Source organism: Apaloderma vittatum, unplaced genomic scaffold, assembly GCF_000703405.1.
Source record: "Apaloderma vittatum isolate BGI_N311 unplaced genomic scaffold, ASM70340v1 scaffold4579, whole genome shotgun sequence".
Classification (NCBI taxonomy): domain Eukaryota; kingdom Metazoa; phylum Chordata; class Aves; order Trogoniformes; family Trogonidae; genus Apaloderma; species Apaloderma vittatum.
The window spans coordinates 12,196-38,473 of NW_009734500.1; the positions used below are offsets into that span (position 1 = coordinate 12,196).

The following is a 26,278-nucleotide window of genomic DNA, read 5'->3' on the forward strand; positions in this document are numbered from 1 at the left end:
GTGGTATCAGTGATTTTGTGATCTCTTCTGTGATGTGCTGCCTAGAAGCTTCACAAGAGAGGTTTTGCATGCCAAGCTCAGGGCTTTCCAGTAGATAGAAAACACTTAGAAATAGTGTATACACACCACACATTAACATATTCAGGCAACAGATGTGTAGACCATGCTTTACATACTATATGCAGTGCGTAAGTGAGGACATGGGTAGTGATATACTCCTTGCTCTCCTGGGCAAATATTCCATCAGCTTACATATAAGTTTTCTACTCTTTCTATGTTTCTGAACACCAGGCTGAATGGATTTGGTTTCACGTGTTTTGGATAGGAGCTATGAACCTCCTCCTGAAAAGAAAGTAGCAGATATGTTGTCTCGAGGAAATATTTCTCCAGCTGCTCTTTGCTTGGTGGTGCTGGTCATGAATGTATGGCAGTGAAAGGAGCATACGAACTCAGTCAGATTATGCTGTTTTCAGAAGACTTTTTAAATTCAACTTCATAACTGTTGGCTACGTTCAGCTCATTTGGAAAAGAATTACTGAAGCAAGATATTTTTGCCCAGTTGCAATGAACGTCCTGTGCAAGGAAGGCTGAGAAAGAAAACCCTAGACATACTTGTCTGTGGGATCGCTGCTGTCTTAATGAATATCCAACTGATATTTGTGAGTTGTAGAGTAAATATGCTGAGGAGACCTACCAAATTGGGTTTTTTTCCAAAAATAAATATAAGGATGGTCTTCATGATTTGATCTGAAAGCTGTATCGTATCTACACTAGAGGAAGTTCACTACTTTTTAACTTGAAAGTTTCAGTGAACTTGTAGATTTTCCTCTTTTCATCATATTAAAATGACAACTCACTTCTCCAACCTGGATTTGAGAAGTGTCAGTTAACACCTAGTCTCTTACACATCCTACTTCCCTAGCGTAGACAAGGTGTTGCTTAGACAAAGTAACTGGATTGCAAATGCCACTTAAACACCGAGTAACGTGGGAGGTCTACAGATAAAAGCATATTGCAGTTCAGAGCACATTGTGATAAAATGACTCAGGAGGAAGAAAACAAAATGAGGAGGTTTCTTACCTCCAACTCCTTTGCAGCACAGGTCGGCTGTGCCTTGGGGTCAGCACTGAGAGCCTCCAGCAGCTCGTGGCAGGAAGCGGGGGAACCCCAGCGGGGTCTGATGTGAAACACAACCACAAATGGCATCCTGTGGCAGTGGCCACGCTTCAGCTGGTCAGAGTCAAGCCCTGTGTTTGGGGAAAACCTTCACTGCCACGTTGTTTCTGATCAACAGACAGAAACTTCAATGTCTGCTCCCGCTGCAGTTACACAAAAAAGCCTTTTAGTTTTAACAAACTTTGTTTGACTTTCTGTAGCCATCCCAGACTGGCATGTCTGCTACTGCTTTTAGCTAAAATTGCTTTTGCTGATAACTTGAGAAGTGATGTTGATTTAGGTTGTTTGCTTATTAACACTGAAAGGGGTGATGCTATCTTGGCCCTCAAAAACACTGCCTTTCAAAAAAAAAGTCTTTTAATGTGATAAAATTCCCCAAATTTACAAGTAAATTGCTTTTAAAATTGTTCTAGCTGAAATGTGTAATTTTGATATTGGGCTGTTTAACTCTTTGTAGCACAAATAATATAATGGAATGGCAAGGTAAAATTCCAAAAGGAACAAATTAAAGCTGACAATTTGATTAAACTGGTGCTTACTCATGAGGCATTTCACTTTTAATGAAATAAAGATTTTTGGAGAAAAAATGTGGCTGTTTTCTATTATTTAATTAAAATCCTTGAGTGGCGCCTTGTTTATTCTTCCAAAACTTTGTGAGAGGAATAAGAAAATTCCTTTTTATAGTTCATTACTTCTTCATCTTTTTATTCTATTTCATCTTTGTTTGTAATGACACTTTTTTCTTGCTGTTGTAGGAAATGAAAGCCTAGAAGAAAATTATGTGCAGGACAGTAAAATGGGATTTGTCATCAATGCTATATATGCTATGGCTCATGGGTTGCAAAACATGCACCATTCCCTTTGCCCTGGACATGTTGGGTTGTGCGATGCTATGAAGCCAATTGATGGCAGCAAGCTCTTGGAGTTCCTCCTCAAATCCTCTTTCATTGGTGTTTCTGGAGAAGAAGTTTGGTTTGATGAAAAGGGAGATGCTCCTGGAAGGTAAAGAGATATTTCATCTTAACTATTTAAAGTAGATGTTGGGAAGGGGGAATGTTTCTGAGTTTGGTGATGGAGATTTCTTTGGCTGTTTTGACAAAGAATACAGCATGCATAGCATGAGACGTAAGTGGAATTATCTGGATTAGGCTTACCAATAGCCAGAAATAACGTTGGTAACATATGATGTATTGATAGCTCCATCTTGTATTGGAACAGGAACTACATACAGCACAGCCTGTAAATTTTCTAGAGTTTCAGGAGAGGATAAACCTTGTACCTCACAGACTTTTGGTGTCTAAAGTACCTCTGGGGCTCAGCACCAGTGTTTTAATATGCGTTAAGCCTAATAAAAGTGATTTGAATATAATGAAGCACTCGTTTGCTAAGGTTTTAAAGGTAGGGCTTTAGAGCACATAGTTCTCCAACTAGAGCTCTACTGCATCCTTGCCAGAGTCTATTTAGTTCTGCTTGGTAAACTCCTGTGTGCTCTCCTTAACTTGTTTCACTCCAGATAAGATCGACTGTCCCAGAGTTTAAAGATAGGTCTGAGTGGAGCAGGACAAAGATTTTTTAGAACTATTTTTGCAAGAAGGTACTGTGTTTCACTCATCTGGGGTCTGGTAAATTCCAGCCATAGTAGCTACTACCGTATCCCTCTCCTTGGCAGACATAGACCTGAGCAAGCAGTGAGGCAGCAACTTTGTGGACTTACACATCACGTTTGTTTTTCTTATGGGGGCCAACTGCCAAAAATCTTTTCATTTAGTTCTGCAGGATCTGTCCAACTATTTTAAGTGTGACACTCCTAGGTGGATTTGGTTTTGAGTTTTGATTTTTTTTTTTTTAAATAAGTTTAATTAAGCTGCTGAAGTACACAGTCCATTATTAACTGAAACTTACTCAGGGGTTACTTCAGTGAAGTTAGTTTTCCTACTGAGATATTAAGGGATTATAAAAGACTCTCTCACTCCATCTTTGGGCTTATTGCATAAATGCATCTGAGTGCCAGTACCACACAAAGAGAGCGCTCTGGAACAAACAAGAGTTTGCAGTCTGGCATATGCCTTCAAAGAGTGCTCATAAGAAACAGTGGCTTTAAAGCAATTCTTATCTCTATTACTAACCTTTATTAGCAAAACTGACCAACTTTTTTACTGTTTGCTGTTTGCACTGCTTGCTGTATTTAAGGAGTATATATACTTAAAGAGCTAGTTACATTTAAACAATAATATAAAGCTGGTCAGATTGGTCTTCTTGTTGAGCGTTGTATGCTTCAGATTTTTAGTCAAATATATAGACAAGCTAGATGAGACTTTGAAAGTAGAGGCAAGCAATTCCGTTACAGTCAAACACATACTTGTTGGCCAAAATACATAAATCAAGTCTTTGCACATATACTTTAGATAATACAGAGAAATCACTGCTTAGTGTAGCTTTAAGTTTATTACATGGTATTTACCTTCATAGAAGCCTTACTTCACTTTGCATATGCTGCATTGTCTGACTGTTAGTTATTTAGTATGACATTTAGGTTCAATTTCCCAAATTTAGCCCAAATCTTATTTATTACCTTTTCACCTGAGAGCACTTCCACAACTCTCATCAGTGCCAAGCATAGAATTAGAATGAACAGTTCCTGAATTCAAAATGCAGAAAAGTTTATATCAGGATATTTCTTTGAGTAGGTCAGAATGATAGAATGTATCCGTCATCCTGGTCTATAGCAAGGTTAATTTCTCTTGCTTCCCTGGCCTATTTAGAATTTGATGGGTTATTTTAAGTTGGATTTGGGGTTTTTTTTTCCTCAGTTATATTTTTACAGCTGGAGTTAACAAGTTTGGGCAAGAAAGTTCAATTAACCTTTTTGTTGTTCATGCTGTAATCCTCGGAGCAGTCTGTGATGCTTACAACATGGGTAATATCGTATCAGAAAATGGTGGCGCATGTACAAAATGTGATCTGTACAGTCTGTCAGAACTTTGTATGCCAGCAGTAGAAGTTTATGCCCATGCAGAATTGTATTTAGCTCCAGATTAGGCTGTGTTTCCACAGCTCCACATGGAAAAAGTCTGTGAGTGAATGTACCATATCACTGCATCAATACCTAAAAGAGCTTCTGTGCCTCAGCAAAATGAAAAGATAAACACCACACACAACACATAACACATACAGGAAAGAGAGCCAGATCTGAACAGGTTTTAGCTTTTCTATGCCAGTGTAAGAATGTTACACAAATATGTAAAGTTTTTTGATATTATATTGCCATATCATGTGAACAAATTGACTTCACAAGATGGAATAAATCAATATGCCTTATTAGAAAGAAACAGCTTTCCTCATACTTTATTTTCAAAATCTGTGAGGTTCTTTGAGCAGTTGACTCTCCCAAGCTCCTAGTTACAATCATCATGGGAAAGGATGATAGACATGCCTGTAGTTATATTTGCCTTACACTCACATAATTTCTTTTTTCAACTCCTTACAGCTTTGTCAAAGCTTAACCATTTGTTTAGATATAATTTTTCTATCTCAGGCTCAATTCATAGTTTCAAGCTTTTATCAAAATGAGATTAGAAAACATGAAGCACTTTTTCAGAGATTTATTTCTTCCGCGCTCTTTTCTTTGAAGAGATTTTATGCAGAAATGGAAGCAGACCTTTATCAGACAGGCACAAATGCAGTCACTTAACTGACTGCACTGCCTCTGGTAAAAATTATGTGAATGTACTTCTGGAAAATCAACAGTATGTGGTCATTATTCTATCATTAAGAAAAGCTAGTAAAATTGCTGAACTTTTTATTTTCATTGAGTACATCCCATTCCCTTTCTTGGTAGTAATCTTATCACTTAAATCCCCAGAAATGACTGGAAAAGGTCTGAAGAATGCAGTAGTCAACACCATATCCTTCTCTGGGCCTACAAGGGGCAGAGGACAGATCCATTTTGAGGTCTTGTCTATTCTAGAGTAACTGCCTACTTTTAGTTTATGGCAGGTATGAAGAAAATTACTTCCCAGGGCACACCAATTGCATAGGCCTCTGACCATAAAAGGGTCAAGGGATATAAGGACTTTCATCTCCTACAGTGGACCTCTAACAAGTGGAAAAGGGTTGAGGTTCACAAGCTAACAGAACCATTGTTTTTTGTTTTACCTTAACCAGACTTGGATGTGGATCCACATTATTTTATCTAGTTCAGAATTTCCAGTAGCAGTTCTGGCTTCAGATATGACAACTCTATCAATAAACTCCAATGCTTTGAGTAAATTATCAAATGCAAAGACTTCAAATATAAAGGAGTGGGGGTTTTTTTGTCAAATATATGTGGTTGTTTCAGAGTTTGGCATCATGAGTGGTTGTTTTGGCCAGTTATATTCTAGCATTGCTCAGCATTTCTGTTTTCCATTCTGCCTTCCAGCATGGCAAACCTCATTACCAGTCTGGTATTGTGGCTACAGAAAAAAATCTATCAGCTCTCCCAAATTAACCAGAGTAAGAGCCTGCCTGTGACCAGCTGACTAATGGTCTGGCTCACCTCACAAATAACTTGTTCATATGACACCACCTATATTGTCACATCATTTCCCAGTTCATTTTCTTATCTGCATGAATATTTACATGGCTTCTGTAAATACTGTCATATGTGTGTGAAATCCAGCTGCCTCCATGGTCCTCACTCTCTCAGAGCTTCATAACTTTTGTCCAACCAGCTTCTTTTGGGATAACAATTTTTAGCTTGCGCACAGCTCTAAATTGTGAAAGTTGGATATAGGTGAGTGAGAGAATAAGAGGAGATGTTCTGGAACTCAACTTGTCCTTACTCAAAGCAGAGATTTTTCATTAAGGAAAAGAGGGAAAAGATAAAGAACTTGAGCACATTTCCATAGACCAAGTGTATTTGTTAGACCACATTTTTCCACTTAAAATTCAAGCTGCGTATCAAAGCTGCAAACATTGTACTACAACTTGTCATATGCAAGACTGTGTGAGAGCTTTTAGTCTACATACTTTATTCTTTGACAGATAACTGATAGAGAAGGGAACAGTATTATAAGAAAACATAAGAAAGGCTTTCAACCTAAAATCATATCCCTGAAATTGCCAACTTTTGATTGATATTGCATTAATGCCACACTGTGCCTTGTAATATATTTTTGCAAAATGAAAACAATCTGTGCAGGCTCAAAAATTCCATTAAGGGAAATGTGAGGTTTTAGTAATCTTTTATTCCCTTTCCTGAATTAATTTTCCACCCCAGAGTAACTGATTTTGTATGAGTCTAACACAAGGTCATACTAAAACCCAAGTAGTTTCTTCTTGCTAGGAAGAAGCATGTACATTCCTATACTTCTGTCTATTAAGTCTACATTATGAAGCACCTGTTTCTTATTGCTTCTTCCTGTCCTGATTCTTCACAGTCTTGACAGCGGCATTTTCATTTTTTATATCCTTCCTTTGCAAGAACTGAGATATGAGAAGGAATATTTTCCTAGTGAATTTGAAATTGACCCGTTTTCTAAGCAACTCCCCAATTAGGAGCCAATTGTTAACCAACAGAACTGCCTCCTGCTTGGAGCTCCATCAAACTCCACGGCAAAAGTCTTTTCCCATGTAATTCAGTGGAACTTTACAGTGACACTGACGTTGTGTGGACATGCAGATCTGCAAGAGTGAGGTCTAAATACAGCTGTAAATATGTGATTCTTTTAATGATTTTTAACTAGACAGATCCCAAAGACTCTAATTACTAATGACAGGAAAAGGGGAAATGGCCTCAAGTTGCATCAGGGTAAGTTTAGATTGGATATTCGGAGGAAGTTCTTTACTGAACGACTGGTGAGGCACTGGAACAGGCTGCCCAGGGAGGTGGTGGAGTCACCAACCCCAGAGGTGTTTAAAAAAAAAGTAGATCTAGCACTTGAGGCTGTGGTGTAGTGGTTAGGTATGCTGGGATGAAGGTTGGACTAGATGATCTTCTGAGGTCCCTTCCAACCCCTAACATTCTGTGATTCTGCCATTCTGTGACTCAATTAAGAAAAACAGACATCTAGAGATTAATGCTAGCACCTCTTTGGGTGTTTGAACTCAGGAGGGAAAAGAAAGAAATGAATATGTCTCTTTGCCAACACCCAAGTATCCCAGTTTTATTTATGTCTCATACGTAGCTCAATTTTCATTCCTAAAGCACACAGAGTTTAGCAACACTCATTACACACAAAGGATTTTTTTTGCCCAGAAACTGAGACAATCCATTAGATATAAACAAAGCAGTAACGCCCAGTCTTGGAAAACAGAAGATGTTTTGTGAATTTCAGCTGATTTCTGGTTCACAGTCCTCTTTCTCTCAGTCTCGGCCTTTTTTAAACAAAGATTTCTCCTTTCTCATCTTAAAAAGTCAGGCTGTAGGTCCAGTCTCTTTAGAGATGTGGTAGAAGCCCCATCCCTGGAAACATTCAAGGTCAGGTTGAATGGGGCTCTGAGCAACCTGATCAAGTTAAAGATGTCATTGCTTCATGCAGGGAGTTTGGACTAGATAGCCTTTAAAGGTCCCTTCCAATCCAACACGTTCTATGATTCCTCTCTGTGCCCTCTCTAACATTCATTCTCCCATTCTTGCTTATTTCCTACTAAAAAATCATCACTCTTTATCATTGTTTTGCACTAGTCACATTCTCTGGGTTAAAGGAGGAGCAGAATAAGTAGCAGAAAGGGATGTGCACACACCAGGCTCAACACATGGAAGACAATGATGGAGGCAGGGAAGCTGAATGTTTATTTTTGCAGTGGTTTACGCCTTCTTTACATTAGCCTTGGGAAATTCTCTCCTACTTGCTGAGGGAGAGGAAGTAAATTTTATGCCTGAGCTGTTAACTTTTTCTGCAAATCTCCCTGGGCTGGATATTATGAATAACTGACCTAGTGCTTACAGTTAACTTATGGCACTCCAGCTCAGTTAGTTTAAGCATTTCTACTGAACACTTTAGGGATCCCAGCAGAGGTCATACTGCAAACTCCCTGTGTGTAGACATCAAATGAATGTTACAGACATCTTAAAAAATGGCTGAAGACTACACCATCCAAATGGTACCTACATGTGCATCTTTAGCAGATCTTGCTGGTTTTCATGTGCAGTTCTTCCAGGAAATACAAGCTTTCACCCCTAGTTTTATGTTAGCAGGGCAGGCAATTGAATTGTATAGCAATCAAAGCTGTCATTTCCCACGATTCTGCTACAAATCCTACAGTACTTGGTGTTTCTGTGAAGCTCTAGTCCCTGGTGTTAAGCGATGACATGACTATCTACAGAAGCAGAAGAAAGGCAAGATAAATTTTTATACTTTGTGTTGCAGGACAGTGACTCACTTCTTCATCTCCCCTTGCAGGTACGACATCATGAATCTGCAGTACATAGAGCCCAACCGCTACGACTACGTCCTTATTGGGACCTGGCACGAGGGGGTGCTCAACATCGACGACTACAGGATTCAGATGAATAAGAGTGGAATGGTCCGATCAGTATGCAGTGAACCTTGCTTGAAGGGACAGATAAAGGTGTGCCTCAGACTCCTTCTGCTGTAGAAATGTGAATAACCAGTCAGTGTTTTTTTCCCTAAATTGAAGCAAATCTCTTTTAAGCCAAAGGATAGAACTTCCTTGCTTCAGGAAAGGCAAAAGTATAGAAAGACTCCTAGATTAACATTTTACCCTTACAATCCCATATACAGGTCAATGTTTTCTAAAATTGCCCTTTTCAGTGATGCAGAACCCTTTGGTGTGATAGGATTTGAATTTCACCTTATGTGAGAAAGAAGATTGTCACTTAGTCATTGCCTACAACATTCAGGGGCTGTGATTCACTCGGGGGCTGCTTCTGCAAATAACGTGACCCAATATTTGGTTCCAACAATAACACTTGCAAATAAAAAAAGGGAAAAAAAGGATATTTGTCTTATCTGTCTTATATTCATGATAGGAGGTATGGAAACACAAATGAAATCTCTCTGTGGTTACCAAACACTAGCACTTGTATCAAGCTACAAATAATTTGCCACCTGCCATGTCTGGATGGCATAAAGACATGTTCCACCACTATCAAAATGGTATGGATGCAGTAAGTCTAAAATGGCAAAAAGCCCATTCAGGAAAGCCACCTTAGAGCAGACCTTCCTTTCTAATTTCATTTAATAAGCACATTTGCAGTTTTTAATTCTATATTGCTACTCTTAGCGATAAGTGATTGATGAATTGGCAAAGGCATAGCGACATACTCCAGCAATCTTGGAGGGGGAACATTATCGATATTTACCACCCTCCAAAACATCTTTTCCCTGTTTTTGAGGTTGTGCAGCTTGTGTGTGCATATGTATGTAAACACCATGCATACAATATGCCAGCCTTAACTCCCATTGAAGTCTGTTGGACTCTCTCCACAGACTGCAGGAGGAAATGTTAACAAAGAAAGCCCACAAAGCTAGCATTCAATAAAACAAACATTTTGTATTTCACTGTTGCACTTAGCTCTGCGTATAGATGGGTAGGAAGATCCCGGAGAGAAGGCTGGATTCTTCCTTTCTGGCAAACAGAGGCAGAGTCTTTGTTGGAGCCCCTTAAGCTAGGGCTATCCTTAATCTTTCTTTCAGCCTCAATGTGATGAAACTAGGAGTCAAGATGAAGTAACCATCTTCTAGATGTTGGGTAATTAGACTTAGCAGCCTTTGCAGAAGAGAAAGATACCACTTGCAGGGACTTTTGTCTCCAAAAGAGCTGTTGCAAAGCATGCTCTTGGTCACTGCTGGTTTTGGTTGGTTTTATTGTTGGCTTTATTTTCTACTAGGAACCATTACATTCTTTTAGCAGCATATTTTTAAATTTGCTCTTACTTGAATTCCTATTTACACTAGTGTAATAAGCCCCAAAGAGACTTCCATGTAAATTAGAATTTATGTGTTCATGTGTTTGTGTATATATAAAAATACACAAATATGTATGTATATGCATAAATCAGTCTTCGTACTAACCTTTGACTTTGTTTACTGCTTTTTACTATGCAATAAATATTAAATATGGGCTGAGCTACTTGTCCTGACTTGAACCATCTCTCACTTTAAGCCTCTTTTGAAGTGTGATTGAAAATATAGCACTCACTCAAAAGGAAAATTATTTTATACTCTTAACTCAGAACTGCTCCCCCCAAAACAAAATATAATTGTCCCCAGAGATTATCCTTGAATTCCTAGCCACAAATTATAATACTCTGGGGTAGATGCAGAATCGGGATTCGTGTTTTCCAGTTATTCAAAATGTGCCATTCACAGCAATCTTGTTGTATTTTCAACAGTGAGGGTGGTATCTGTTTGCTAAGGGGCAGCTTCTGTGCTGCCTTACAGAAAGTATCATACCTGAGGATGTATTTTGCATTACAGGTGATCAGGAAAGGAGAAGTGAGCTGCTGCTGGATCTGCACTGCTTGCAAGGAGAATGAATTTGTTCAGGATGAATTCACATGTAAAGCGTGTGAGCTTGGCTGGTGGCCAAATGCTGACCTGACAGGTAGGGACATGTCCCTCCAAATGCATTCCTATTTTAAAGGGCACAAGAAGAATGGTGTATGTTGGAGTGTAAGGTGGCAGCATGCGGAGGTATTAAAGGTGCATACTTAAACGCATATCCCAGTGCAGTTCAGGGTGAGTGAAAAGTGCTGTATCTTTTGGCTCAGTTCAACAGCAGTGACAATAAGGACAACAAAATTTCTACCAAGAAGAAATTTTAGTCTGTCAGCTCCTCCCCTGCAGTTAGCATAAGCATTGATAAAGCTGTTAAGACTACTAATGAACTTTGCAGCATTTGCTGCAGTGGTAGCAGTGACTATCACAAGAGCTCACTGCATCCTTGTCAGATTGACTGGGTACTCTTTCTGCTCATTCTGCCATGCAATTAGTTATACTTATCTGCAATGTCAGTCCATTCAGTAATGACCAGACTTGTTTTTCATATAAAGATCATTCTCACTGCACCTGCCAGCAAGAAGAACATCAACAAAATCTAAAACATCTGGCAGAAGAAAGGGAAACAGCAAGAATTCATTTACCTGCATATGTTTTGGATGGGTTGTATGCTGTGACAACTTTCTGTTATTTTGTACCTATCAGGGTCAACGTCCATACCTTCTCCGAGCTTTGCAGTAGACATTACCCCAGAAAAAAAGATTTTATGCACTGCAAAGCACCATCTTGACCTTGTAGTTTGCTCTGTATCTCTGTAAAAGACTACTGGCACCTCTACCCCATGCACCTTCTGCAAATCTTGGCTGCCAGTATCCAGCAGGGTATCATTCCCAATCAGAGAAACTACCTGACTACCTAGCTGAAAATCAAATGTGCAACTTATCACATCTTTATTCTTTAATATGATTGGCTGGCAACTAGATGTTGTCACAGCATTTGACACATAGACGAAGTGGATTGATTAAATAGTTTTGAGAGATACTGTTAAGCTAGTCACTGAAGCCAAGTCAACTTCCAAAGGATTTGAGAGGCAAAGTTGGCCACTTCTCCAGCTAAAAAATATATTATTAATCATAGCAAAGTGGGAAACTTGGCTCATTTTCCATCTTGATTTTCTATGTAAAATAAGCTACGATCATATTTCAGATGAGTGTGTGTCTATGTCCAACACCTCTCATCCCAACCTGCTCCCCCTGCTCCACCATGTGCCACTGAACCTACTTCAAACAGATTTATCAGGATATAGAAATCTCAGTGATCATGCAATTCCTTCTAGTTTCATGTAAGTGGGTTTTAGGAAAAGGAGTTCTTGAAAAATACCTTCTGTAAGGGCCTCAGTTGTGGAAAAACTTCTTGTAGACACCAGAAAATCCACACACCTTTCATAAACATCCTGACTGTTGGAAAAGCTCATATTCAACTCCCACTTCCTAAGATACTAATGTCTGCTAATTTTCAAGCAGATACCCATAGACAACCAGGTTCTGTTAGTCTTGGAGTTTTACAGAATTTCTTGTATCTACTATTGAGAGAAAAAATCTGGAACTTCTTTTTCATTAATGAGGAAGAAAAGAATGTAGTGAGAGATCAATGTGACTTGTGTGAATATGGTTCAGTGTTACCAGCTGCCCAAAATAACTCAAAAGGGGACATGTCAAAATGACAGGCACTGCTGAAAGGAGTTGAGTGCTGGAAAAAATCTCAGGAGCATGTTGCAATCTATTAACTTTTAATGAAATCAGTAGGTGACCTGCTGTTTTGTATTTCTTCTCAGCAAGAAGACCGGACTGCTGCTGTTCTAAAATCACAGTAGCATCAGCCGAGTAACAGCATAGCCGTAGACTGGTTTCCTAGAGAACATCAAAATGGCAATCTGCTCCTGCCCAGCTTTTTCATTCTGTCATACTGAGGAATAAACTTCTTTTTTTAACACCTACAATTTATTTCCTTGAAATAAATACAAGCAAATAAAATTTAAAGTCGTGAAGAGAAACTGATGCTACCCTAACCTTTAGAAAAGGGAGACTGAGCTAGATAAACTCTGGCTCTTGAACTTTGTGGGAGTCAGCGTTGGTACCATATAATTTGGAATTCTCTTTTCTTGCCAGGATTTCTCCCATCAAATGTGTTTTTATAGCTTGCTTTTGTGGGTTGTATTCATACCCTGCTAGTCACCATAGCACCTAGACACAGGCATTAACATCTCACATTTCAGATTGTTTTTTCCTTTGCCTTAAATCTTAAATGCTAAACATGTATGTGGTTTTAATCCCATTTCCATTCCCAGATGGAGCTCTAAAATTCCTAGTTCCTTTAAGAAACATGAAGCACATACTAACCCATTTCCTAAGACACACATTTCAGGGTGCTGATTCTCTCCGTTTGAAATCAGTCTCTGTTGCTCAGCAATCCTTTCCTGACATTTTAATATTATTTTTAAATGTACAAGTTATTTTTTTTTAGATTGCTCCCCCTAAATATGTGTTCAGTGGAATGCAGTCAGCAGGCACACAGGATTTCTTGTCACAAAGGATAAAAACTTGACCTGACAATCAGTCTCTAAAACCAGTATCTTAAGGCCTTGTGCCAAGAAGAGATATCTTTTATAGTATCAGAACCAATATAAGAAGAATGAATGTCAAGCTAGTAAACCCAGTTTACTTAAATCTTCTTAAGTAAGCAATAAACTAAGATAGTACAGGAAGTTTTATGAAATGAGTCATAAAGGTTTGGGGCCATCAGTTACCCAGTATGTGTTAATGACCTCAGATCCTGGATTCTCTTATTGACCTTGCAGTATGAACATAATTTAAAAAAAAAGTATTAAAAAATTGATTAACCTGCTGCTCTTCGAAATGATTAATGGTTAAAGTGCAGGGAAAAGAATAGATGAAAGCTACCAAATAGATTTTTACTAGAAACTTTTAACTGCAAAGTTTTTGCCACTAATTTTCAGATTTTTTTGAGGTTTGGGTTAATTGCTGTGGTCTAGGGGGGGGACTTTCTATGTTTTGGGATTTTTTTAACTCCCAAGTACACCATTTCCCAGGTATTCTCCCACAATCTTAGAAAGGTTCCCTGGCCCACTTCCCCCTATCTGGGAAATGACCGACCTTCACAGGTGCTGACAACAAGAAACTATTTGCTGATACACGCAGTGCAGGCAGCTTTTGGCAATGTTTGTAGCATATATGGCTCTTGGGGCTTGCTATTGTACAGGAATTACATTGATCTAAGGAAACAGATTTCTAAGACCTTGCACAGGATAAGCTTAAAGCAGTCGATGGGCTTAAGTACCATACTGAATCAGGGCTAAAGCTCTGAAAATATTGTTTAAGATATAATTATGAAAGTATGCTTTGATGTTGCTAAGCTTAAAGTCCACATTGAAACTTGACCCTTCCAGCAACTATAGACCAGCTTCTTCTTTAAGAAGAGCTTTGCATGTGTTAGTCAATGAGCAGGAGCTTCTGAGTCTTAGTCTTCTGTTAAATCAAATAAGGAGCCACTTCCACTTAGGGCTGCTGCAGCCAATGGCCAGAGGTTCCTACTTCTAATAAAATCTTTTCCTTCATATTTTATCATAAAGGTGCTAGTAGGAAGAATGGGTTTCCTCACCTCTCTGAGTCTTGAGCAGACCACTTTGAGCAAAACAGAATTCCTTTTCTTTATAAAATAACACCTTCCATTGCACATACTATGATTTCTATTATTTTTTATATTACAAGTACCTATAACATGATTACCTGTATTTAAGTAGACAGCATTACCTGTAGTTAAGTCAGCCTGGTACTCACAGACACAAAAAGCACAGATTACGAGGCATTGTTTCAGTTCATATGACATTGACAGACATTAAAAGTTCAAGCAGAGATTTTCCGTATCAAGACTTTGCCTCAGGCTGATCTTTTTCTTAATTTCAACAAAACCCTTTTTTTTTCCTCTTCTACTTCTCAAAATGAGGTTACAGTAAAACTGTTCAGTCTTGATCCATACTTCTTCTTACTTCCATATTTGGAAGGGAAGACTTAACATTTTATTGAGAATACCACTTGGTAATTTTATGTCACCCTGTGCAAGATGCATGCAAATTGAGCAAAACCATGGGCCTTTTAGTTCACAGAGGCTGATTTCTGCAGATATGCTCCACACTGAGTAGGAAGGGGCTGCGCATCAGTTTTGCTCATCTCGGTATCAGACCTCTTGCTAAGAATTAGCAGTGAAATTAAGAGGAAAAAACCACCTCTCTTACAAGTTTGCTGACACCACTGCCTTTTTCCTGCTCTTCTCATCCATGTCCAGCAACCCAAACAAGCAGAGGTGAGGAGCAGGGTGGTCCAGAATGTGAAAAGCTGGACCAACAGTATTCTCAACAGAGACATCTGGGTGGAGAGGTAACTGGATAAAACTGAACTAGAAGGGGAATTGAGATGGTGATGGTGAGGGACTGGGAGGAAGGATACTTATTTGAGAGGTGGGAGAAAGGCACAAGAGGTGAGCTGGGTCCAAGGGCAACTGGAGGAGGACAGAAACAAGAAGTAGGAGAGGCCATGGATATTTACCTTGGGATATAGAAACATGTTAAAAGCATTTTGGGACTATTTAGTCAAGAACGGAAATTAGAGAATGCCAGAATGAAGAGTTTCAGTAATTCAGCTTCATAATCATAACATTCTATTAACACAGAGGATTTTATTTGCTTGTAATGTTTATTGCTAGTATTAAATCTTTGGCACAGTGAAGAAGGTAGTCAGAGACCTCTTTAACCTGAACATGGAAGAGAGCACTTAAGCATCATGATACCTACTGTTGAGTATCTGTGCTAGTCATAAAGGAGAGCCTTTCTAGTTATTTTTGAAGGCATGTATATTTTGTGGGTTTGGCTTTTCCATTAGAATCACATCACATTTTTTAGTGGAAAAATAATGAGGAGAGAGTATGACAAAACGAGGATAAGGTAATGTTAAAAGAATAAGTCAGAAATATAGTAAGAAGGTACAGTATCTATGGAGTAGTTCCATTATGGCTTTGGATTTATTACCATTTTTCTGTCTGTAGATCTCAAATTAATTTCTATTACTTACAAAATCACCCTTACAAAAATGGAGTGGGTCATATTACAGTAATTTTGATAAAGATTTAGAAATGATAGTCTGAGGAGGTCTAGAATGTACCCATTATGATTTGTAACAATTCTTTCCCTGCTGAAATTAAGGGATGGTGCTGAGTTTGCCCGCCTTCTGCTCCCAGCTCTGCCTTCGATGTGCTGGGCTTGTCAGCAGGTATCTCAAGAAAAAATTTAAAAAAAAATTTCCAAATCTCATTTCCCTTTGTAGCATCATGAGAAAATGTTTGGGACATCCAAAATTGATGGCTGTGTCTCGACCACATTTCATCCAGACTTTTCCATACTGCAGTTCACTCCTTTACAAAATGGTTTTAATAATCCATGACACATAGGCATAGGCTAATGTTTGGTTTGTATTTGGAGCCAGAAGAAAAAGTTCTTTGAGTAGCTACCTTTCTAACATTCTGTTTCTTTTCTGTGCACTACAGGCTGTGAACCCATCCCTGTAAAGTACCTACAGTGGAGCAATATAGAGTCTATTGTGGCTGTGGTCTTTTCCTGCCTGGGGATCCTGGTCACCATGTTTGTCACCCTTATCTTTGTGCTCTACAGGGACACCCCTGTTGTCAAATCCTCCAGCCGAGAGCTCTGCTACATTATCCTTGCTGGCATCTTTCTGGGTTATGTCTGCCCTTTCACCCTTATAGCTAAACCCACCACGACATCCTGCTACCTCCAGCGCCTTCTGGTGGGTCTCTCCTCTGCCATGTGCTATTCCGCCCTTGTGACCAAAACTAACCGCATTGCACGCATCCTGGCAGGCAGCAAAAAGAAGATCTGTACCCGCAAGCCACGTTTCATGAGCGCATGGGCACAAGTGGTCATTGCCTCCATTTTGATCAGCGTGCAGCTGACACTAGTGATCACGCTGATCATCCTGGAGCCACCAATGCCCATCCTTTCCTACCCCAGCATCAAGGAGGTTTACCTTATCTGCAACACCAGCAACCTAGGTGTCGTGGCTCCTGTGGGCTACAATGGACTCCTCATCATGAGCTGCACGTACTATGCCTTCAAGACTCGCAACGTGCCTGCCAATTTCAACGAGGCCAAGTACATTGCATTCACCATGTACACCACTTGTATCATCTGGCTGGCCTTTGTGCCTATCTATTTCGGGAGCAACTACAAGATCATCACCACCTGTTTTGCCGTGAGCCTGAGCGTGACAGTGGCACTGGGGTGCATGTTCACTCCTAAGATGTACATCATCATAGCCAAGCCTGAGAGGAATGTCCGCAGTGCCTTCACCACCTCAGATGTGGTGCGTATGCATGTCGGGGATGGCAAGGCACCTTGCAAGTCCAACACTTTCCTCAACATTTTCCGGAGAAAGAAGCCAGGGGCTGGAAATCCAAAGTAAGTGAGTGACTGCAGGTATACGTCTATCTGTATATGTCCCTCTCTTTGCCATCCTCTCTTGGTTGACTGTAGTCTGCTGAATAGTAAGGTATGTAACTGTTTTTATTTTGCGTAGCAGAAAAGGTGGAAATGATCCTTTAGATCTAAGCCTTTGATGAATATTAACATATTTCTTCTTACTTTCCCTCCTGCTCTAAAGGCAGCCCTGTACACAACTCCCTCTGCCTCTGGGGCAAGGCAGGCAGTGGCAGAGTAACCAAGCTCCATTGGTAGCTTCTCCCATCTCTCTGTGCATGTGAAGGGGATCTCAAACCTCTATGTGCAGTTGCTCCGCATCGTGTTCAAACTGAGATGCTGTTGTAGCCTTTTGGGAAAAGGGGCCAGAAATCTATGTCTGAGTGGTTGTAAATCACATGTACTTGTCTAAGGCCACTGGGATGTGTGTGTGAAAGCTGGGGATTGAACATTAGTTTTCTGGACAGTGTTTTGTGACAGTCCTCATGATTGTGATCCAAAAACACCCTTCATACTATCTCTATGCTCTATTTAATAATCTGAGTTATGAGCAGTGAACTTAAGTATCATCAGTGTAAACTTGTCCATGTTCTCAAACCCAGTGTTGGTGTGAAAGTTGCAGAAGTAGACTGATGGTGAAAATGAACTTGCATCCACATCTATTGTACCTGCTGTTTTCCTCACTAATAATTAAAAGTGACCCAGCTGCAGCAGACAGGGGGAGAGGACTGTTACTTCAAACAGCATCTCCCTGTGAGCAGCTGTCTGAACATTTGCATTCTTTCTTATCTTGTTGCTTTCTAATCTTTAAAGAAGTACCGTAGGGTTAGACATGAACTTAGATTATTTTTGCCCCAATAAAAAAAGCAATCAAATTAAAATTCAGTTAATATCCAGCTCTTTGGGATCTGTAGGCTTCTCGGAGTCACTTAAGTTGGTTTCAGTTCAGTTTGCATAAAAACTGTTTTCATAAGTCCTGGAGATGTTAGGAATAAGGATGGAAGTAATACTGTAGAAAACTCATGCTGTGATCAATTTTGCCTTTATTCTACTTCAGTACTTTTCATTTTGTTGCCAGACAGGAGTTCAGAAGAGAAGCAAATGGAGTCATAAGTAACCAAATACACAGCTCAGTGTGCCACAGAGGCCACGATAGAACTGCCAGCTCCTGAGCTAGACAGAGAGGGAGCTGGGAGTGACAGGTAGTACTGGGACTCTCCCGTGCAAGGAGGCAGCCAAAAATCTCTATAGCTCAAGTGCTTGAATTCCATGCAAATAGAAAGGTGGAGCCTGATCCACCTTCCTCTGACTCTATGGAAGTTGAATGGAGTCTTACATACTGTCAGAAACTAGCGCGGTGTCTCTGCAGTGTAGCCTCTGGCTAATGCTGTGGGTACCTTTAAGATAGAGCAAAAAATGGACCTTTGAATACTTTAGATCATGAGAAACTTAGCAACTAATTCTTTGTTGTTCTTACTATGTTTGTACTTTCACCAAAAAAAATGTACCTTAAAAGATGCAAATGTAGCATATTTAGAATATGGATCATAATATGAGAATTTCATTCTGCTCAAAAAACAAGCTGCCCTCTCAGCATTGTCACCTTAAAAAATCCCACAGGGCTTACCTGAGCTTTTTAGAAATTTTCCCAAATGAAAAGCTCAACACTTAGTTAATATCAATAAATATCAATTAACACCTAGTTAATATCAATAACACCTAGTCTCATATCAAGCCTTCAGATCTTTCATACAGCAACATCCCAACCTCTGACCTAAACTCTGTGTGCAGTTATTGTTATGTTCTTCACCTACACCAGCACAGATGAAGAGGCACGGCAGGCTTGCTGATGGAGAAGGATAGCATACCTCTCTGTACACAAGCATGAAGTACTGAGGCAGTATACAAACATGCAGCTTTGGAAGTAAAGTCACAAGACAGCACAGAAAGTTTTTTACAGAGTTTTGGAGGATATTTTAGCTCCTAGTAGAGTCCATTGCAAAGCTTGTGAGGACTTTGCGCTGACACAGATAAAGAGGTGTGAATCACTGAGGAAAGCAAGAAGGAAAACATAGAATTTGCTGGGCTTCTGAAGCACCTTGTTAATTCAAATATGTGGTCAGGTTGTCCCTGAAGCAGAATTCGGAGCCTTCAGACTGTTTTAGATGTTTGGGTTTTTTTAATTTCCTATCAGAATCTGAGATCTATTTGCAGGTTTTCAGTAACTCAGATTGCTCTGCTTCTGATTCTGTAATTGTCCGTCCCTATAGACATATTTTTTCTGTCTGTAAGTGGACAGCAGTGACTACTTTTACATCCCATGGAGGGATGAAGGCATTGGGAAAGTGTGAAGGAACTTTGCCCCTACAGGCATTAGTTAAGGCACTCACTTAGGTTAATATCACCTCCTTCACTTCCCAGGTGAATGCCCTATAGCCAGACTATGCACTGTTCCAGGGCAAGTCTCCTCCTTTCTCTCTGTTCCTGACCAGCAACGTGTCCTGGAAGAGAGAGAAAAATCCCCATGCAAACCCTAGAGAAATATTTTGTATTATTTAGTGAGAAAGCTTGAATCTGGGTCTGAGAGATCCCTTGTGAGCGTCTTCAGTACTGATCTTCTGTCAGTCTCTCCCTCTTGCCAAAAGAATATTTAAATATGTATAAAAAATGGAACCGAAGATGGAGAGTAAGTGATATCTGCTGGTTTTTACTGGAGCTTTATGGGGACATTTACTGTTAGAATTTGCTGCTGGGTGACATTATGAGATCCTAGTTGTTACAGGATGATAACATAGCAGCGATTTTTTAGGAGAGCCTTTTTAATCTTTTGTTTTCTCTCTTTTTTTTTTCTTTTTTTTTCTTTCCCCCAGCTGTGAGATTGTAACTTTCGTATATGGATCTTGATGTGATTGTTAGCCTCATTCTTGACCACAAATGTTACTTTGGTCTATGAGGGTCAATCGGCTTGAAGAGTAGCACTCCTGTACAAGTGCCTGTACAATTACTTCCCTGAGGAAACAATGCTCCTTTCTGTATTATGTGCAGAAAAAATAACCAGTGACATTGTAGATGCTGATCTCGAGGAGGGTTCAAGAAACACTTTCTCCAGCTACTGCTTCAAATGGATGCTACTCAATGTGCAGGAGGCTGAAGCCAGGCCTGCATCCTACAGGTCCTGTTGTGCTATTTTTCTGTAGTCCACATACACACTTCAAATAGAGCTTGAGCCACAAAACAAGGCTCACCTCTTCTTCCATGCTTCTTGTGGGCTGCAGTAGTGTGAGAATCGTGTTGCATAGAGGACCACAGGGGACAGGACTGTTGTGCATCTTTGGGTAAATAGCTCCAAGATTGGCAGTGATGCTTAGTTGCTGTCTTCACATATAAACAATCTTAAAATTATGGTTGAGATCCCAGGTCTGGACATCACTTTAATGTGTTTTGAATCAGAGGAGGCAAAGATTTAGTGGTCAACATAAGTTGTGCAGCAAAATCAGAGTTGATAGGAAGGCCAGCAAGAAACTGAGGGGCCAGGGCTCCACATTGATGCATAAGCCACCTGCTTCTCCCCTTGTATTTTTAATATATGTGCATTCATTTATTTTTCCTCCAGCTGTATGCCCTCAGAGATGAATGGCTTCTTTTAAATATTTCCAGACATGTACTTTTTACTTATCTTTTTAATACATTTTGGCAGTCTATGCCTCTAGGTTGCTCTTACAGGCATCCAGTCTAAGCAGTGTCCAGGCAGTCACCCAGGCCAAGGATCTCTCAAAATGTCTTTGTTTTGTTCCAATGAAAGCATGTGGGGCAACCCAACATCCCCTAGTACCTTTTCCCTGTTTCCTTTAGGGGAATGTATTCCTGTACTTCGTACTCTCTCCCTATATACAGGTTCCCTATATACAGTTTTTTAACTGGAAATCAGGTTTCTTAGTTACTCTAGTAACACGTCTCTTCCCCTCCCAAGAATTAGGGAACCATCTGCTTTTTTGTCTTGTCAGTTATAAAATTATCTCCAGGTATTCTTAAGTTACTCCTTCTCTTCAAACTGACTTGCTGAGTTGCCATTTCATCGTGAGCAAGCTGTGCTGACATGCCGTGTTTTTCTAGGACTCATTTCACTTGGCGACTCACACTCCACGAAGTCTTTTGGGCTCCTCAGGTCCCTCATTATCAAAGCCTCCCACAGACACACAGTGAGGGGAATCTTAGCATAAGCACGTCCAGAAGGCAGGACATTTTGTTTCACTGTTTTCTCGTGGTGGTGGGAGGAGGCAAATGCACAGTGCAGCATGGCGAGAGTCGGAGCTTCCAGAAACAGAACGTAAATGTTCAGCATGTTCAGCTGCAGTCATACAAATGCAGATCTTTTACAGCTTCTCACTTGATCCAACCTGAGTGCCTTGTCAGAGGAAGAGATGATCAGGAGTATTGCCTCTTCTCGCTCCCACGTTACTACTCCATGCAGTCAATCTGCTACCTTTAAGCAGGGGGTTATGGATGCACAGAGGGAGTGGAGAGAAGGGTGAACAGAAGACATGAAAACACTTCTAATGTTACTAAAACAATGGCTTATATCCTGACATCTGTGGACTAAAATTTATGAAATAGAACAAAAAGAGAGAATATATGGTTCAATTCCCGCACCTCAGGACATGAGCTCAATATGAGAAGTCTACAATATGTTTAAGTATTTTCTTTGGTCCTAAATTGTGTCACATAGCCTGCAGCATGTGAGAATTGTGTTTAAGTGCTTGTTGTACAGATTACTCTCTAGTGTAGTTTTATCTTCTTACAGCATTGCCAAACCAGTATGGAGACAATTGCTGAATCTAACAGGAAATGGTAGGCTAGCTTGCTTTGCAATTTAGAAAACTGATGTAATGCGTGAACTTCTCATGCCCTATAGGAGCATTGCATACACAATAAGACAGCCTTTTACTTTTACAGATCCTGGAAAATACCAAATTCCAAGTCACTTTCAAGAAGGCCTTTAAGCCTGTTGGGCCTGTACAGCCTTCCTGTAGAGGCTTACGCCAGAGGGGAAAGGTGTATTACAGAAGAGAGTTTTGAGACAGAGGAAAGGTTGTAAGCTCCTGCAAGTAGGAAATAATACAAAGACTACAAAGAAAAAAAAATAGGGGGAAAATTATACAAGACAGGTCATTTATTTAAATAATTTCTTTGTCATTGTACACCCGATCTCACTCTTAATCTAGCAACAGAATGTTAACAGCCAAGCGCTGTTTTCAAAGCTGACTCTGTAGAGCAGTGGCACCCTGGGGTACAAGGCGCAGGACTGGTCCACGGCTGTGAGGCTCCCAGTTCCTCATCAGGGCATGGGGCTCCACAACCACAGGGCACAGAGTTCACCTTTGCATCCCACCCAGGGCATATCATGGAAGACTCCTCTTCCTTTGCAATGCAGACGAAGATGTGGCAGCCCTGGCTTGGCTCCCTGGTGCCACAGCTGTCACAGGGAAGGCAGGCGGCACCCTGGTCTGGCCAAACTCAACTCCCCATTCCATCCTCCCTGGCATTTGCCTATCTGCATATTGCCTATCTGCTGTATGCAGTGGAGTCCTTCATCCTTTTCTGAGGTCGTAGTGCATTTTCAGGAAAGCATCTTCTGTGCTCACAAGGGTAGCTGAAAGTTTCAATGCCAAACATCTCTCTCAGCCTTTGGTATATTTGCTGGCTTTGCTGGGCTCTGTACTGAGCTTAAACTATTAATGATTTTGTGGACACATAGCACTGTGACAGGTAACAGGTTTTACTCAGTTCTTGCGTGTATGTGCTGTGAATTTCAAACAAGAAAATTCAACAAATTCAGTCAAGCTGTTCAGTACTTGTCACTATATTGATTTAAGTGAATATTTAAAACTCACAGAAGATAGTTACATGTTTCCAAAGGACTCTTACAACTGATATTAAGGCATAGGAAAGAAATACAAAAAAAAAGGCGTCTGAAAATTATTTAAAAAACAGGCATGGCAAATGCGTATACCAAATTAGATACAAAATTGTGTATCTGTGTATATATATGTGCAAGATAACCAATCTAGAGATAGAGAATTTGCTTCTTCCTTCTGATGAGAAATAAAGGGCAAGGCTGCACAAGGCACTGTAATTGTTCTTGCAAATTATCCCAGCTAAAAGGAGTTGCAGCATATGCATAACCAATCACATGTCCCTCCTAAAGCAAGCTGAGGAGAGGAAGCAGGCACAGATATACAATATGATTGGTCTGATTTTCATCGAGTACAAGCCAAGAGGTCTGGCAGCTTAGGCTTATTCCTCTAGGTTTCCTTCTGTGACCAAACAGAGGCTGCCTGAGACTACATTTAAGAGAAAAAAATTAGAAAAGCAATGAGGTTTTGCAATAGCCTCCCAAGAAGAGCAGTGGAGGTAACACCCACTCAGATAAAACCTAGCTTATATTGAATTAGTTTATAGGGCACAGTACCTGCATCCTGGGCTCCCATCCAGACTTCTGCTTCTTTGTCATCTGTCAGAGCCACATTTTATTTGGGTGGTCCCTTCAGGTAGAGAGGCTGTTGAGTAAAGTTTTATATGATCCCTTCCTTTTCTCAGAAATTCCTAGTCCAGGGCAGTTTCGCCACTTGCTTTTCATGGATATTCACAACTCTGTTCTCCTGGGGGATTTGGAGAGGACATAAACCCAAGGAATGGTTTCTGAGTGCAGCCTGGTTCGTACCGAACGACTCCTGGAGAATTTTGTTTTACAGCCTCTTCTCTTGTTTTGCTGCTCTCAAGATGCTGAATCACCAAATGTTCTTGTACTTATGGGCACTGCTGTAGCACCAAGCAGCTTTGTATAATGAATCTCAATACTTGAACACAGTGACACATAGCTACACAGTCACATCAGGGGAGCTTTACAGTCATGTACAATTTCTGTTTCTAACTAAAGGGAAGCAAAGGCAGTACTACAGAAATCCTGGGGAAGGCTAGTATCCCTCTTGGCATAAAACACAGGTATAAGGACACCCCTTGTAATTTAATTTCTTGCTTGACTGGATCACTTATTACATTTTCTTGTATTTTTGCATTTGTATGCATTATTCATTGCATGTTTATTCTGAGATGTAGTCATAAAATCTAGTTAGGATGATAAAAAAATACACCAGCTCAACAGTAAATGATACAGACAATTGTGCTCACATGTACCTATAAACAAGTGATGTTTATCTGCTTAGCACCATAATCTCATGTTGTTTTGGTTAGAAATCTTTCTGTGAAAAAAATAAGGAATAAATCTTCTCCTTTTAAGAGTGTCAGGTAAATAAATAGGTTGCATCCAGATAAGTACCTAAAAATGTGGATAGTTCCTTATATTACACACAGAAGTCAGACTCGAACTCTCATAAGCAGATACTTAGGGAAAATACCCCACCAGCACATGTTTAGGATGGTGATGATCTGAAATAGAATTTTAAAATGCTTAATGCCATTTATTTATTTAATTCAGTATTTTAAAATGGAAATGGACTAAAGAACTAAAATACAAGTCTCCTAGAAGCTACTTCAAGATATTTTAAGTCAAGAATGCATTTTACTTCCTTCCTATCCTTACGGGTGTGATGTTTCAGCCTGTGCCTCAGTTATTCACCTCCTCTGTTTAGAAGCAGAGCTGTGACATTTCACAAATGCATGATAAGGCATGTACGAATACTTGTTATAATAAACACAGAATATTCTGCAAGTGTTTCCTCTGCAGAGGTATCTGAGCCACCTTGTGATTTCTTATATCTTTGAGGTTGTTTAGAGGTGCACAAAAAATTGGGTATTGAAGGATATCATGTAGATGTCTGGTATTCTCTACGCAAGGATAAAGCAATAAAGCAGCATAAGCACTATACGCAGTTGGTACATGCAGTTAGTACAGGGTTTGGGGCTTTTTCCCAAATTAAGATGCAGTCTGAAAAATATTCTTGATTCATCTCAGAAATTCTGTGCAATGTTACCAATGTGAGATGCAGAACTACTACTAATTTATTTAATCCTTTTCCATGCTTAGGGACACACAAGCACACAAGCCCAAGAAGAAGACAGAACTCTTGGATGTCACTTTTTTCACTGATGTGAAAGGCATCTCACATTCTGGCTTGTCCACCAGCCTTACCCCTGCCTACAAGGAGCACTCCTTTTTGCTCAGGGATGCATCACAAAACCAAACAAAACATTGCAAGACAAGCTGCAGATGCAGCAAACGCATGCTGACAGAGCACTGGATTTCTAGCAAGACTGTAATTCATAGGCAAATCACACTCCCAGAGAAAAAAGACCGTCCATCTCTGCTAAGGGACTGTAGTCATGTATGGTTTTCCGCCCAGTTAGAAATTAAATTGGCTGAGTAGGATTTTATCCTGATTATACAGTGTTAGTCTCAGTCCAGTATTATTCTGTATTTCATCAGAGAAATATCCTTGAAGCCCTTGGTGGATGACCCTATCACATACGTTTTGTTTGCTGTGGGAAGAGGCTCACACATCACTCTGTCAGTTGATCAGTAATGTGTTTCAAAACAAATTTGTTGGGATGGTGCCCGCTGTCACCAAGGCACAAAGACCCAACTATCCTGACTTACAGCATCACTGTAATTTGGGAGTGCTCTCCACACCTTTTTCCTATTCTATGGAAGAATTTTAAAAAAAATTTCACCAGCAGTAGCTCAGATTATCTCCCCCCTACTATTTGTGCTCCCCAAGCAGGGAGTATTTTTGACAATGGGAGTTTTATTAAGCTCTGGAAACAGAAGTCAAGCAGTTTCAGCTTACATACACCTTAACAGTTGTCGTGGGTTAGGACTGGGCCAGCCACTAACACAGACAGACTCTCTCTAACCTCCTCTTGTCCCTCCAAATGGGCAGGAAAAGAGAATGAGGCAGAGAGACTTACAGGTTAGAGAAGAAAAATTAGAACAGCTTTAATGAAAATAATGGAAATAATAGTGGAATGATAAAAGTAAAGAACTACATACAGCTATAGATAGTAGCCCGGTATCAAACTCCCTCCCCCGATAGCAATCCCCACTGATGCTGCAGAGCAGGAGGCACTGGGGAAG

At 40.1% G+C, this 26,278-nt stretch overlaps 1 protein-coding gene across 1 annotated transcript in view; it reads left to right on the plus strand.

Annotated features, from left to right (window-relative positions):
- Positions 1-1,931: 1,931 nt before the first annotated feature.
- The window catches only part of GRM1 (glutamate receptor, metabotropic 1), a gene marked incomplete at its 5' end in the record, with an annotated part of 42,892 nt that continues 18,545 nt past the window's right edge, over positions 1,932-26,278 (plus strand). The window contains 4 exons of the mRNA XM_009876295.1: positions 1,932-2,178; positions 8,562-8,730; positions 10,602-10,728; positions 16,239-17,169. Coding sequence (XP_009874597.1) covers positions 1,932-2,178; positions 8,562-8,730; positions 10,602-10,728; positions 16,239-17,169 — 1,474 coding nt within the window. The remainder of the gene's footprint in view (positions 2,179-8,561; positions 8,731-10,601; positions 10,729-16,238; positions 17,170-26,278) is intronic.